Source organism: Cetorhinus maximus, chromosome 9 (genome assembly GCF_964194155.1).
Source record: "Cetorhinus maximus chromosome 9, sCetMax3.hap1.1, whole genome shotgun sequence".
NCBI lineage: Eukaryota > Metazoa > Chordata > Chondrichthyes > Lamniformes > Cetorhinidae > Cetorhinus > Cetorhinus maximus.
Window position 1 is genome coordinate 20,624,887 of NC_135887.1, and position 15,541 is coordinate 20,640,427.

The following is a 15,541-nucleotide window of genomic DNA, read 5'->3' on the forward strand; positions in this document are numbered from 1 at the left end:
CACCGATGCTGCCAGACTTGCTGAGTTTTTCCAGGTAATTCTGGATCACGATTTGTCCAGTTTCTTATCTGCCTGGCACAGACTGGTGAGAAATTTAGAAAATTCATCACTAATACAGGCTCCTGTGGGATTGGGACATGTTCATCATTCTCTTGCAAAGGAAGGTGACTTAGGGCATCAGCATTTACTATATGAATCCCTGGTCTATGTATGAAGATGTATTCATATGCTGCCAAAATTAGGGCCCATTTTTTGTATTCTTGCAGAAGCTATGGGAGGTATAGCCTTTTCTTTGCTAAACAGACACCAAAGTGATTTGTGGTCTGATATTATCGTGAAATGACGCCCGTGCATGTATTGGTGGAATTTCTTTACACCAAAAATAACCATCAGACCTTCCTTTTCGACCTGAGAATATTGTTTTTCAGCTGTGGAAAGTGTTCTGGATGCATAGCCTGTCTGTGCTGTCGTCCATTTTGTGAGATAGTACCGCTCCCACTCCACAGGGGGATGCATCGCAGGTTAGCACCAATTCCTTCGTCTAGTCATAATGCACTAACAAATTTGAAGAGTGTAAGAACTGTTTTACTTTCATGAAGGCTTCTATTTGGGGTGCCTCCCAAAACCAATGCTGTTTTTTCCTTAGCAGTGAATGTAGAGGGGTTAGAACTATGGATAAATTTGGTAGAAATCGCCCATAATAATTCATCATCCCTAAAAATGATTTCAGTTCAGAGGTTTTCTTGGGTGCAGGTGCCTCTCTTATTGCTTTAATCTTCTCCTCAACTGGGTTTAACCCTTGGGCATCTACCCAGTGGTCCAAATAAATGACTTTATTTGCTTGAAAAGTGCATTTTTCCTTCTTCAGGCACAATCTTGCTTCTAAAAATCGTTTCAGTGTTCCGCTAGGTTAGCCAAGTATTCCTTTCCTGTGAATCCAGTTATCAGTACATCGTCCAGGTAAACCACAACCTGAGGTAGTCAGTGCAGTAAGCTCTCCATTGTCCTCTGAAAAATGGCACAGGCTGAGGAAACACTGATGGGCAGGCGTGTATATTGGTATAACCCTTTGTGGGTATTTATGGTTACAAATTCCCAGGAGGCGTTATCCAGCTCCAGTTGCTGATATGCATGTCTCATGTCAAGCTTTGTATACGTTGTCCCTTGTGCTAGTTTGGCATATAGGTCTTCAATCTTGGAACGGGATACCTGTCCAATTTGGCTGCCGTGTTGACCATTAGTTTATAGTCCCCAAAAATCCGGACAGCCTGGTCTGGCTAAGGACAGGATCTATGGGTGTTGCCCACTCTGAGAACTGAACTGCTTTTATAACACACAGCTCTCTAGCCGGTTCAGCTCAGCATCAGCCTTCTCTCTCAGGGCATGTGGCACCGGTCTTGCTTTCAAGAAGCGAGGGGTTGCTTCTAGGTCCACGTAAACCTTAGCCTGTAGGCCTTGGATTTTTCCCAGTTCACCCTTGAAGACGGTGTCATTTTTTTTTAGCAGCTCTGGTAGTCCACCTGCTCGCAACTGGAGGCTTGGCCCTTCACCTTCTACCACCATCACTGGTAGCTGTGCCAATTGGTGTCTATAATGAACAGTTGCTCTGGTGATACCTTTCACTTGGATTTCTTTGCCCGTGTACATTTTCAACTTGGCAGATGTTTGTTCCAAATTTAATTGTTGATCACCTTTATTTAAATATCTGAAAGTGTGTTCTCCTATTACAGTGGTAGAAGCACCTGTGTCTACATCAGTTTTTAATGGTTTACCATTCACTTGCACTGTAACAAATATTGGCTCTGTCTTCTCAACTTTCATGTTGAATAATGAATTAATGTCAGATTGGTTGTTTCTGGCTCTTCTACACTATAGACTTCATTGAACTTCGTTTGTTGTTTGGAGGCCTGTTTAAATTTCGCTTTGTACTGTCTCATTATGTGTCCATTGCGTGACAAAAATAACATTCTACTTTTTAAAATTGCCAATTGCTAGAAGACTGATTGTTTCCACATTGATGAAAGCTAATTTTTGATTTAGTTGCTAAGCTGTTTGCCCTCATTTTTCAGTTGTTGGGGGCTGTTTTCCGTTTCGCAGCAGAGTCCTGACTTTTTGCGCCACTTTCGCATGACTGTTCCGGCCCAACTAGGAGAACGGCACAATTTTGCACCCCTTGAATTGCTGGTGGATCCCTAACAGTGCTTTCCATCGCCAACACTATTTCTAATGCTTTCTTAAAATCAAGATTCACTTCAGCCAGCAATCTTTACTGAATAGTGTCTTCCTGCATGCCACACAATATACGATGTTTGAGCATGTCATTCAGGGTTTCACCGGATTCACAATATTCTGTTAGTTGTTTTAATTTCACTGCCTAGGTAGCAGTTGTCTCCCCTGGGGCTCTATTCTGTGAATTGAACCTCAAGCTCTGCATTGTGACTGAAGGTTTTGGTTGAAAATGTCCCTTAATGACATCTATTAATTCACTGAAAGTCTTTGAATCTGGGGCACTGGGGACCATCAAGCTTCAAATTAAACTGTAGGTCTTGCTCACACAAATACTCAGGAGAATCGCTCTCCTCTTTTTCTTCCCCTTGATTTTCTTTGCTTGAAAGAGGAATGCAATATCTATATATTGAGACCAACCGTTTGTGGCTGGCTCAAAGGGATCGATTCTAACAAACTGTGGCATCTCGGATGAGTATATCTTCTTTTGTTTTGAACAAACTTAGATACTCATAATCGCCGGACGAGGTACAGCACTGAACTTGATTTACCCTCATCGCCAGTTTGTTATAGAGTTGATCTTCAGACAACTTTTCTGAGTAGAAACATTTAACTTTATTTACAAGACAGCAGCAGCAACTACGTGTGTGCATCAAACTCTATAACTAAAGAAGAACTCTCCTGTCGAAGTTCCCTGCACTGTTAACACATTGGTTTGTTATTGGAATTGTGTGTGCGTGCGTGTGTGTGTCTCATAAGATTAAAGGCATCTGGTCTGAAGGCTTTGATGTATTAGAAGTAGGAAAACATGGCTGAAGTTTAGATTGTAAAATGTAAAAGGACATTTACATTTTTAAATAAACTAGACTAGATTGTTTTCAAAGGATGGGGTGAAATGTGTCACCTAGCCAGATGAAGTTCAGAAACAGTGTGTTTATTTTTCCCAAAGATTACTGGTAAAATTAGTATTATGGGAGATTTTTATGATCATGGAAGTAAAGTCCAAAGACATAGTGAAACAATGGGAATTTGCATTGAAAGGGGAAAATATGTATAAAGGAGCAAAGGCTGTGTGTCAGGGTAGGAATTTTAAGATCTAACAAGTGTGAAAAGCCTTCAGCTTCTACGCCTCAAGCTGCTGTCTACAAAGAACTGAAGTTAAGGGAACTCACTTTGAATTGAATTGTTCAGGGTATCATGTTTCTTTGCCTGGGTCTTTTAAAATCTATGTGTCTTACTGTTGCCTTAATGAAAGTGTAATTGGGAGTTAGATTAATTAGGGGGTTTATAAGTTATTATAGTAGTAATTTATAGTCATATGTATAATCATTTTTCTTGTTAATAAATGTTTAATCTAGTTTTTTAAAACCCTATTAGACTTGGTGGTCTTATTACTATTGAATTCAGAGCACACATCTCGAAATTTATACAGATTGCAAAACAAGTTGCGGCAGTTGCTTCAAGTTTCCCTCTGGATTTGAACAACTCAGCATTTACCATCAGCTGTGCCATAACAGTTTACACAGATCATGTGATGTTACAACACAAGATTATTCTTAAAGTTACAGTCCAACATTTCCCAAAACTATAATTACTACAGGTGGTATATAATTCTGCTGTTGTTAATGAACCTCAGCACCTCATGGATATCCAGTTTTGGGGTGTCTTTATGATTGTTCTTAGTCTGAACCACTTGGCACAGTGGTAATGTGCCACTACACAATGCAAGGAGTCGTCATTTTGAACAGAGACTGTGAGTGGAATTTAATGCCCTTCCCCATGGCGTGTTTGGTAGTGGGGGGCATTTAATCAGCAGGAGGATGGCAGATGGGGACCCTGTTACTGTTCCGCCTCCACCTTATTGAGTCCGTGGATGGTCTTCCCGCCACATTTGAGGTCCTTAAGTAGGCAATTAATGCACATTCAAGGATCTCATACTGCTGTCACTGGTATTAATCCAGCAGTGGGTGAGGGGTTCGCCATGCAGGGAGCATGACAAGCAAGCCCATTGGAATTGCTTGAGGGCTTCCAGGAGGTCCCTTGTACAAAGGGACTCGGTGCCTGTTTAAGGAACCTGGCATGAGGAAAAAAGGCCTGCTAGAGCCAAGGTCTAACACCCCTTCCCTCATGACCCCTCCCCCATGACCACCCTCCCAGCATTACTCATCTGTGTGCCTGGGCCCATCCACGATCCAAGGCCTCAGTTGGGTGTCATTCAGGCAGCAGTCCCGCCTCCCCAGCTGTCATTCAGTAGAACTGCTAACCTCTGATTGGCACCTGATTGCCTGAGTGGCACTTAATATGGTGGGCCTTCCCTAACAGAAGCAAAGTGGGTCTCTCACTGGCTCCCCAGCTGGCTGGCAAGACCCCTGCTTACTCCATTAAATATCGCCATTTGTCTTCACAAAGTTATGCACAGATCATTAACACCAGTTATTATGGGCAAACATGTCTGTGACAAATATATCATTGAGGATGGGCCAAGTATGTTACTTACTTTTATTGACTCTTTCACCAATTCACGTAGGCCCAGTTTGGCAATTGTGATTTTTTTTTTATTAGTTCATGGGATGTGGGCAACCCTGACAAGACAGCATTTATTGCCCCAATCTAAAAGCAAAATACTGCGGACGCTGGAAATCTGACATAAAAACAGAAAATGCTGGAAACACTCAGCAGGCCTGACAGCATCAATGGAGAGAGAAACAGAGTTAACGTTTCAAGTCCATTTGACTCTTCTTCAGAGCTTATTTGTTGCCCATCCTTTATTGCCCTTGAAAAGGTGGTGGTGAGCTCCTGTCTTGAATATAACCGAGTGGCCATTTCAGAGGGCAAATAAGTGCCATCTACAATTCTGAGAGTCTGGAATATATATAGGCCAGACCAGGTAAGGCAGCAGATTTCAATCTCCAAAGGACATTCGTGAACAAGATGGGTTTTTAACCACAACCCAGTAGTTTCACAGTCCCCCTTACTGCTACCAGCTTCTAATTCCCGATTTTTAAAATTTATTTAATTAATTAAATTTGAATTCCTGAACTGACATCGTGGGGTTTGAACTTGTATCTCTGGATTATTAGTCCTACAGATATTTAAATAAGAGTTAACATAGTGAGCATTGGTCCTATAGAAACTGAGCCTGGGGAATTAATAATAGAAAATAAGGAGATGACAGATGAATTAAACAGGTATTTTGCATCGGTCTTTATTTAGAGGATGCAAGTAACATCACAGAAATAGCTGTAAATCAGGAAATGGAAGGGAGAGAGGAACTCGGGAAAATTACAATCACCAGGGAAGTGGTATTGAGCAAATTGTTGGAGTTGCGGGCTGACAGATCCCTGGGTCCTGATGGACTTTATCCTAGGGTCAATGCGTTGGTCTTAATTTTCCAAAATTCCCTAGATTCGGAGAAGGTTCTATTGGATTGGAAAGTAGCGAATGTAACTCCTTCATTCGAAATGGGAGGGAGACGGAAAGCAGGAAACTACAGACCAGTTCACTTAACATCAGTCATAGGGAGAATGTTAGAACCTGTTATTAAAGATGTTATAGCAGGGCAATTAGAAAAATTCAAGGCAATCAGGCAGAGTCAACATGGTTTTGTGAAAGTGAAATCATGTTTAACCAATTTATTGGAGTTCTTTGAAGGAGTCACATGTGCTGTGGATAAAGGGGAACTGGTAGATATACTGTACTTAGATTTCCAGAAGGCATTTGATAAGATGCCACATCAAAGGTTATTGCGGAAAATAAAAATTCATGTTGTAGGAGGTAATATATTGGCAATGAAAGAAGATTGGCTAGCTAGCAGGAAACAGACAGTAGGCATAAATGGGGCTTTTTCTGGTTGGCAGGATGTAACGAGTGTTGTGCCACAGGGATCAGTGCTGAGGCCTCAAATTTGATAATTTATATACATGATTTGGATGAAGGGACCAAAAGTATGGTTGCTAAGTTTTCTGATGACACAAAGATATGTAGGAAAGTAAGGTGTGAAGAGGACATAAGGAGGCTACAAACGGACATAGATAAGATTAAGTTAGTGGGCAAAAATTTGGCAAATGGAGTTTAATGTGGGAAAATGTGAAATTGTCCATTTTGGCAGGAAGAATAAAAAAGAAGCATATTATCTAAATGGTGAGAGATTGCAGAGATTCACAGGGATCTAGGTGTCCTAGTGCATGTATCACAAAAGGCCTGTATGTAAGTACAGAGTAATTATGAAAGCTAATAGAATGTTATTCTTGTAGGGGAATTGAATACAAAAGTAGGGAGGTTTCAGAGGGTCGTGACTCTTTGGAACTCTCTTCCTCAAAAGGCAGTGGAAGCCGAGTCTTTGAATATTTTTAAGGCAGATCTAGATAGATGCTTGATAAGCAAGGGGGTGAAAGGTTATCGGGGTAGGCAGGAATGTGGAGCTGAGGTTACAATCAGATCAGCCATGATGTTATTAAATAGCAGAGAAGGCTCGAGGTGCCGAGTGGCCTACTCCTGCTCCTAATTCGTATATTCGTATGTACCTCTGGATTACTATTCCAGTAACTATGCTACCATACCTGGATTTGGCCAGCATGGTAAGATGACAAGGTTACAAGCTCTATTCCCAATCGGTGTGAATTAGCTGATAGTGGTTAGGATGCAATAATTAATTTTGGCATCCCTTAACTAGCGGGGAGAAAACCAGCCAAGCGTTCTGCTTTATCCAGTGATGACTGCTGGAAGCACATGCATCTGGATATTATGTAGAACAGGGCCAAACTCAGCTGTGATGACCTCAATGGCAAAAGAGCTATTCACTACCTAAACTTAGACATACGTAGGAACATAGAACTTAGGAGCAGGAGTAGGCCATTCAGCCCTTTGAGCCTGCAGTGCCATTCAGTAAGACCATGGCTGACCTGGTTGTGGTCCCAACTCCACTTTCCTGTCTGCCCCCCATAACCGTTGACTCCCTTGTCTATCATAAATCTGTTTAACTCTGCCTTGAATAAATTTAATGACCCAGCCTCTACTGCTTTCTAGGGAAGAAAATTGCACATAGTAAGACCCTTTGAGAGAAAAATATTTCTCCTGATCTCCATCTTAAACGGTAGACCTCTTATTCTTAAACCAGGTCCCCTGATTCTAGCTCCCACAAATGGAAACATCCTCCTGGTATCATATCCCCTCAGGATCTTATATGTTTCAATAGATCACCTCTCATTCTTCTAAACTTCAATGAGTATAGGCCCAACCTGTTCAACCTTTCTTCATAAGATAAGCCCCTCATCCCAGGAATGAGTTGAGTGAACCTTTTCTGAACTGCTTCTAACGCAATTCTATCTTTTTTCAAATAACCTGAAGAAACCATTTGGACAGGGTACCAGAGGGGATGCCAATGTCAATAGTACTGTTCCACAGCAATTTTAATGCCTATGGGAGCTTTATTCCCTGCGAAATACCAGTTCCTGATGTGCATTCTATTTATGAAACACTGGAGAGTAGTAAAAGTGTGAGTTTGTTTAGATCTTAATTGTTTTTGTTAATTCCAGAATGTATGTGATAAGAGACTGTGGATTGACTCATTTGGTGCTGTCATAAAGTGGTCTGAAATTTAGTGAAAAAAATAATTTTTTACATTTAATATGTAATATTACATTTTAAAAACCAATGAAAACATATATGCAAACCCAATAATAAAAGGAATAAAACAGAACTGTAGTGAACCTGGGAGAAGAATAATTCAATGCTTCACACTAATTAAGTACAATATAAAGAGCAATTAACAATGGATGCTTTAGTGATCACCACATTTTAACTGCTGCTATTATCATACTGTAGAACTCAGATGCCTTAAAATTGTTTTTGAATATTAATGCACAAGTGCTTTCTAAAATTATTTTGTTATTTTAATGGAGCTAATGTAAATGGGTTATTAAAATAGTAAAGAAATTTCATACAAATGCATTCAGTGGTTAAAAGCTATCATTCAAAGAATCTCATTTAAGTTTCAAGTATCTTTTTGAAGCTGGTTCCCATTTTCTAGAGTCAGTAGCATTCACAATTTTAAGAAAAGCTCAAAAATAAAAAAAAAAGGTGTTAACATTATTCAGAATTCTTTGTAATTTCTAATTGCTGATCATACTGGACTGCAAATGAGTAATTTTTCAACTCTGTCTCTGTGCCTTCCTCTGAAACAGCACCCACCCAACCTGACTGGTAGCCATCATGATCTTCTGCTACAGGATACACGAGTCTGGTTACAAGGCCTCATGATTAAGGCAGCTGAACAGTGTGGCTGCCAGAGAAGGCCAGGTGAGATTGTGGATTCCTACAATAGTAATTTAACTAGTATTAATGTATTTTATTCTGTTATTAGGATTACCAGAATCTCTGCCAGCCTTGCTGTATCCATTGTCATGAGGTTCTGCATCACTGTGCATGAAGTGGTAGGATGCAAAGCCCTCTAACCAAAAGTTCATAACTTCTTTGTTGTTGTGGAGATATTAAAACATCTGTCCTCTTGGATGGATGTAAAAGGTCCCAAGGCACAATTTAAAGCAGGACAGTGGTATTGTCCCCAATAGTATAAAAACAAAATACTGCAGATACTGGAAATACGAAATAAATCATAAAATGCTGTAAAAACTCAGCAGGTCTGGCATCATCTGTGGAGAGAGAAACAGAGTTAACATTTCGAGTCCGCACGACTCTACTTCAGACCCTTCTTCCCAATGTCCTGGCCAATATTTACTCCTTAGACAACATCAATAAAACGGATAATCTGGTTGTTATTTCATTGCTGTTTCTGGGACCTTGCTGTGCTCAAATCGGCTGCCTCATTTCCTACAACAGAGATTGAGTATCCTTTATCTGAAACCCTCGGTTTCAGATTTCAGATCATTTCAGTTTTTGGATACTGCATATAGGCTGAGGCCTACTTACATTATGGCCAAAGCCTAGGCCAGCTATAGTCTAAAGTAAATAAAATGGCTCTATGTAAGATGTACCACTGAATAATAAATATAGGGTGCGATCAGCGAGGCTCGTGTCGGCTCGGGCACAAACTTACCCTGCTATTGGTGCGGTTTCTGGATGTGTTGGTTTTTGGATTTACAGACAAAGGATACTCGGCCTGTACTTAATTAGCTGTAAGATATTTTGGGATAATCCAAGGTCATGAATGGCATAATGGAATGCAACTCTTTCTTTCTTTAAATGTCTCCACATGCTGCCAGGGTAAGTCAACCATCTCATCAGTCTAAACTCACACACTCTCAAGCTCATCACACATTCACTGCCATCTCACTCATTGCCAGCTCAAGGGACCTCACCACCCACTCTCTCACACACACCCTCACGTCTCCATCTGGCCTCATCTCCTCTGTTGTAAGAAATGAGGCAGCCGATTTGAGCACAGCAAGGCCCCAGAAACAGCAATGAAATAACAACCAGATTATCCGTTTTATTGATGTTGGAAACACGCGTGATTGCTGGTGGCTGGCCTCCGATATTTAAACTGCTGCCGCACGCACAGTTCTCAATGCTTGCAGCCCAGGACTGCTCTGATGAAGACATGGCCCAAAAGCCAAGAAGAGTGTAGCTCCCCGATTCAGTGATGCATCCCTGGGACGTCTTCTGGATGCCATGGAGGCCCACCGCAATGTCCTCTTACCCCCACTCTGGCCGCAGAAAGCCCATCAGTCCCACTATTCCAGCTTGGGAGGCGGTGGAAGAGGTGGTCAGTGCCAATGCTGCACACAAGAGGTCAGCCATCCAGTACAGAAAGAGGATGAGTGATCGTATCCATGCTGCCAGGGTAAGTCAACCATTTCATCACTCTAAACTCATACACTCACAAGCCCATCACACATTCACTGGCATCTCACTCACTGCCAGCTCAAGGGACTTCGCCACCCACTCTCTCACACACACCCCCACCTCTCCATCTGGCCTGATCTCCTCTGGAGACTGCCTCCTCAGTCCTCACCATCTTGAGGCCACTTGCACAGATCAACATGTGCCCCAAAACACTCCCAGGGCTACCCCACTTCCCCAGTACAGCCCTCGCCCTGCAGCCATCGAAAAGGCACCCCCACCTTAAAGCTGGTCTGGTAGGTAGAGACCTGCCTGTAAACCCCCCTAAAAGTGATGTGGTGCTGCCTGCAAAGCCTGATTCTATTGACTGTGAGTGCTGCCCAAAGCAAGGTAGGCAAACAAACCTCAAAGTCTCGTGCAAAGTGCAGCTCGCCAGGTGCACATCGCTTATGTTCAGTTGTGAAACACGTCATGCCGACATGCCCTGATGATCCAGTGTGGGGATATGATTCGGGCGAGCAGCACTTAAAATGAGATGCTAAAGTATTGAAATTAGGTTCCTGGCATACAGCGACAGGAAATATGGCCTGCCATTGATGGGTGGAGCGGACATTCACAAACTGGTTTCACAACGGCATAAAACCAATTTTTGGCCTTCTCGTTATATTGTCTGCTCACGCCTGCCATGATGCCCACCGCCAACGGCACCGGATGATTCCGCCCTGTGACAACTTGGAACTCTTGCCTCTGAGTCAAAAAGTAGTGAACTGAAGCTCCAGGACCTGAGTACATAATCTTGGCTGATAATCAAGTACATTAATGAGGGATTGTTGCACTGTTGAAGGTGCTACCTTTTGGATGAGACATTAAGCATAGGCCCTATCTGGTCTCACAAGCCTATGTAAAAGATCCCATTGCACTATTCTAAGATGAGCAGATGAGTTCTCTTGATGCCCTCGTCAGTTTATATCCCTCAGCCAACATCACTAAAAGAGCTGAATTGTTCATTTACCTTATTACTCTTTGTGGGATCTTATTGTGCTGAGAAAAATAAAAATAAACAGTTAGTCACAGGAAAATATGACTGTCAGCCTCAAGTCTTTGTGTAATTATTAATAATTATATAATTATTCCATTAAATTTTCAACACTATTATTTATATTGCTGCTAACACTTTGACTTCATGAAAAAAGTCACTTCCATGTACTGCTACAGTGATTTGTACATTGAAAATAAAATTAAGAAAATCAGATGCGTTTAATTATATGGTGGTTATAATCAATATTCCAGTGCTAGACATGGGAGAAAAAGTTGATTAAAAAACTGCATGTTCAATATCACCATTGACAGAGAAATTGCAATAAAATTCATCCTTCAAGTGTTGCCATTATCAACTCCTGCACACTGCTAATTTTATGAATGCTGCTTTTATTACCCATTAATCTCAGATCCTTCAGGCATGTGGATCCCACAATCTCATTAATTTATGTACTAATTTGTAATAAACATATGCCTAAATAAATTTAGATCCAAAACTGTAATTTTACATCCGAGGTATAATTGCAAAGCACATTTGGATTTTCTGCATCTTTTGTTTTAGCAATCTGTTTTTCTCTAAACATCTTTGAACCTCTCTCTTCAATCATAAAAGAAAGTTAACACATTATTGCAAATGGAAAAGAGATTTCATTTTAGTTGAAGGACAAAATCTTATTGTTTCAAACCAGATACCGGGGTCAAGTTAAAAAGAACTAGAAAGTCAAAAGTTTTGTCCCCTATATATGTGGTAATAGAATTCTGGAATAAATTACCAGGAAAGGCCAATGAAACTGACAGTGTAAATGGGTTCAGGAACAGTTGGATGTATATTTGGAGGGAGAAGAGATTGAGGTGGACAGATGGGTTTAGAGCTATCAAAAAGGCATAGGTTTGATTGACCTGATGGTTTTTTGCTGCTCCTAAAATTTCTTCAGTATTTTTCAGCTGCTTATAATTTTCAATGTGATCATTAGGAACATGTACATAATGTGCACACTTAAAATCTGGTTATAAATCTTCATTTTTACTGACCAAATATCATAGGTGCTAATTAACGTGATTTTTAGTTTCTTTGAAGCTTTGCACTGCTGTAAGAAATTTGTTCTGTAGCCCTGATTTTGAGAGTTACAGTCCACAATTTACACTCACTTTTCCATTTATGTTTAAGCTTTTTAGTATCTATAGAAAGATTTGGAAATCACTCATTTCATTGTTTTGTCCATAACCCACAGCTGGTGATTATTCTGGCCTGTCATCCGAGATGGTCAACTTCATTGATGACACCAACAATCTATGTTTCATGAAGATGCAACGGCTGCTGGCTAGACATGAGACAAAGAAAAATGTAACGTGAATTTCACTTAATAATTTAGCAACACTTTCAAAATATAGGCATTAAGTAAAGTGCAAATCTGCACCTGCCCTGGTGCATTGGTCTACTGATACACTGTGTGGAGATGTGGGAGTCTGTGATTCTTAACACATGCAATGAAATTGTAAACCACCTTCTTGAATGCATTTATGATTTTTTTTGTTATATTGTACAGAGCAATTCTTTTACCACAATGAATTCTCAATCAGACATGGGTGTCAAGTAGAGAGGGATCATTAGAGGTGACTAGTCACATGTTGGCCTGGTCAATACTTGAGAGGAGGCTGACTTCTTACTTTCTTATATAGGATGGGAATGGAGCACAATATGGTTTGGGAGACTTAAGAGAGAAAAATAATGTAAAGGAATGTGAATAAAATTTAAAAAGAAACCTTGGTTAAGAACAATTTATACTTAACTAAGTTTAAGAAAATCTTACCACTAATTTCTTTTGCATGTTACAGGATAGTTAATTGTGCAACATAGTCTCCAGAAGGTGTTCTTTCTTCTGCCAATGGCTACTGAATTTTAATTGATACCTGGGATGCTGCAATATTGACATACCTGGCAGACCCCACTGACTAAACTTCAGAAAAGACTATATCAGCTACCCAAAGGAAAATACTGCAGAAAGTATTTTTATTAGCATCTAGCAGTAGAAAATACTGTGCTAATTAGTCAACAAATAAAGAAAAAAATATATCATATGGAATTCTCAAGACAATCTGCACACAGTACGTCTGATCTGAGGAGGACAGAAAGTTGCTGATCTTAGGATCCTGAGGGATCTGCAGACCTCAGTTTGAAAACCTGAAGCTTGGAATAACTTTGCATTCCAAAACCACCAGCAACAATCACATCACTGTATCAAAACATATAATGTTTTTTCAATAAAGTATCTGGCTAAAAGAAGTATTCTATTATGCCACATTATGTGAACAGCAGAGCCCCAATATCCCCTTGAGTGTATCAGAGCACAATCCATTGTTGTATGAGATATTCAGACATTTCATTTACAGAGAATGAGCCCATTCTTCCCAGAACTCTGTTTTTAAGCAATTAGTTTCTGCAGCATCTTTTTTTTAATGAAAACGTTGACTTTAATGATTTGGGTGAAAGCTCCCCTCGTTAAAGTGTAACATTCTATTCTATCGAGGCTAATTCATTTCGGTTTAAAAGTAAAACCTATTCTGCCATATCTCAACCAGGACAATAAGCCTAATAAGCTCCGAGTTTGAAGGCTCTGAGTGTGCATTTAACTTGCAAGCTGTTAGGAAATAGAGACAGTTATATTTGTATTTGTGGGTTTTAGGAATGAATTTTAGCTTTAAAGTTTAAGTTTGATTTGTATTTCTGTAATTGTGTGTTAAGCAAAGGTCAAGTTGAGTTTTAGTTTCACTTTAAAAGGTGCCTGCATTTCTAATGAGTTTTTACAACTGTTGAAGAGAGGTTAAAGCCAGCACAAGAGTAGAAAAAACTGTGCTGTTGCCTAGCAACAGGGGTCCAGAGAGGGAGAACCACACACACACACACACACAAAAACTAAAGAGAAAACAGCTTGTGTTCAGTTGAAAGTAGCTGCCAGAGAGAGACTGGAGCAGAGGGGCAGATAACAAGTCCCAAATTGAAGTTGAAGCCAGGACTCCAGAGAGACTGGAAACTGGGAGAGGGAGCTGCAGAGTGAGAGCAGATTTCCCAAAAGAACTGAAAGGTCCCAAGGCCAAGGAGTGAGACAGAAACAGGAGAATGTCTGAAGAAGACCTTCTAGTCAAAGGAAGGACAGGAACCTGGAAAAGGTCCTGTTAAGTGAAGTTAAGAGTGAGGAGCAGAGGAAGGCTTCAAGCTTAAAGGAAGAAAAGCTGCAGGATGCAGATTTAAAGCAAGAGGCCAGAAGATCCAAAGAGATGGCTGAAGGTCTGTAACTCTACTATGGGCCTATGAAGCAGTGGTGTACTGTTGGCACAGCTAAGCATTTGAGAGAGAGTGCATGGAAGGAAGCTTGAATGCATGTGGTGACCCAGTGGAAAAGAACATCGGAAAGAGAGCTCGAAACCCTGGAGGTGGACCCTTTTGGGTGGTGGACCCTTGTGGAAGGTGTCTGAGAGAAAGCGTCGGTTTGGGATAAAATTCCAAAGCGAGTTCATGGAGAGTGGAGATTGGAAACCTTCATGCGAAAGACACAGTTTAGTGAGACTGGTTGGCTCACGTTGTGACAAGCATCTGGAGGGAGCTGATGAGAGACTCATAGCATCTGTCTGGGGTGGAATCTGCCACTTGGTTTCAGATTGTGGTGTGTCTGACCACAGGTTTGCCTATTTGGTTTACATGGATTTGTACTTACTGTGAACATTAGAGTATGAGATTGTTTTTGTAATTTGTTTTCTCCTTACAAATCTGTATATATCTGTAAAGGTATAGTTGTGGATGAAGGAGTATTGTAATATAGTTAACCTTTTCTTGTTTTATTCTTTTGTTAAAAGTTCATCAGCTGACTTCTGTGACTTTATTCAGTAGGCACTCTCCACGTATCTAAATAAAAAAATCAAAGTTAGGATCTATCAAGCCGGGTTCCAACCTGGGAGTAGTAACATCAGCTGGGATTATAACAAAGTGGGGGCTCATGCGGGATTTGAAACACAGACAGCAGGTGATTGGTCATGGAATAATAATTGGTCTGGGATTATCGTTTATATGGTGAGATCTGTGAATTCTTAAAAATCCAGTATGTCAAGATACAGAGGTACTGAATATAGGAATTTGGGTTGCTGTGAGCTATATTATACGGTTGGAATTCGAAATGGCTTTGGAGGATGCTAAGGCATTTTTACAGATGGAAAATTTAACCCTGACTGGTTTACAGAAAGTAGGCAAGAGTAAGCTTATGGAATTGGCAGATAAATTGGAGTTAGAATTAACCAAAGAGGCGCAGAAAGCAGACATAGTGGATAATAGCACAGCATTTGAAACTGGAAGGAATAACAGAGAAACCATGTGAGTCAATTGAGTTAGCTAAGATCCAGTTGTGAATGAAGCAACTTGAACATGTAAAGGAACTGAAAAAACTTGAATTAGGGGCAAAAGAAAAAGAATTGGAACTGACTCTAT

General features: G+C 40.5%; 1 protein-coding gene across 2 annotated transcripts in view; it reads left to right on the top strand.

Annotated features, from left to right (window-relative positions):
- The window catches only part of LOC144684165 (uncharacterized), a 43,483-nt gene extending 30,311 nt beyond the window's left edge, over positions 1 to 13,172 (top strand). The window contains exons 4-5 of one of the 2 annotated variants that reach the window (XM_078547826.1): positions 8,409 to 8,523; positions 12,297 to 13,172. In XM_078547826.1, coding sequence (XP_078403952.1) covers positions 8,409 to 8,523; positions 12,297 to 12,418 — 237 coding nt within the window. In that variant the 3' untranslated portion in view covers positions 12,419 to 13,172. The remainder of the gene's footprint in view (positions 1 to 8,408; positions 8,524 to 12,296) is intronic. The other variant, XR_013577425.1, reaches the window with a different exon arrangement.
- Positions 13,173 to 15,541: the final 2,369 nt, after the last annotated feature.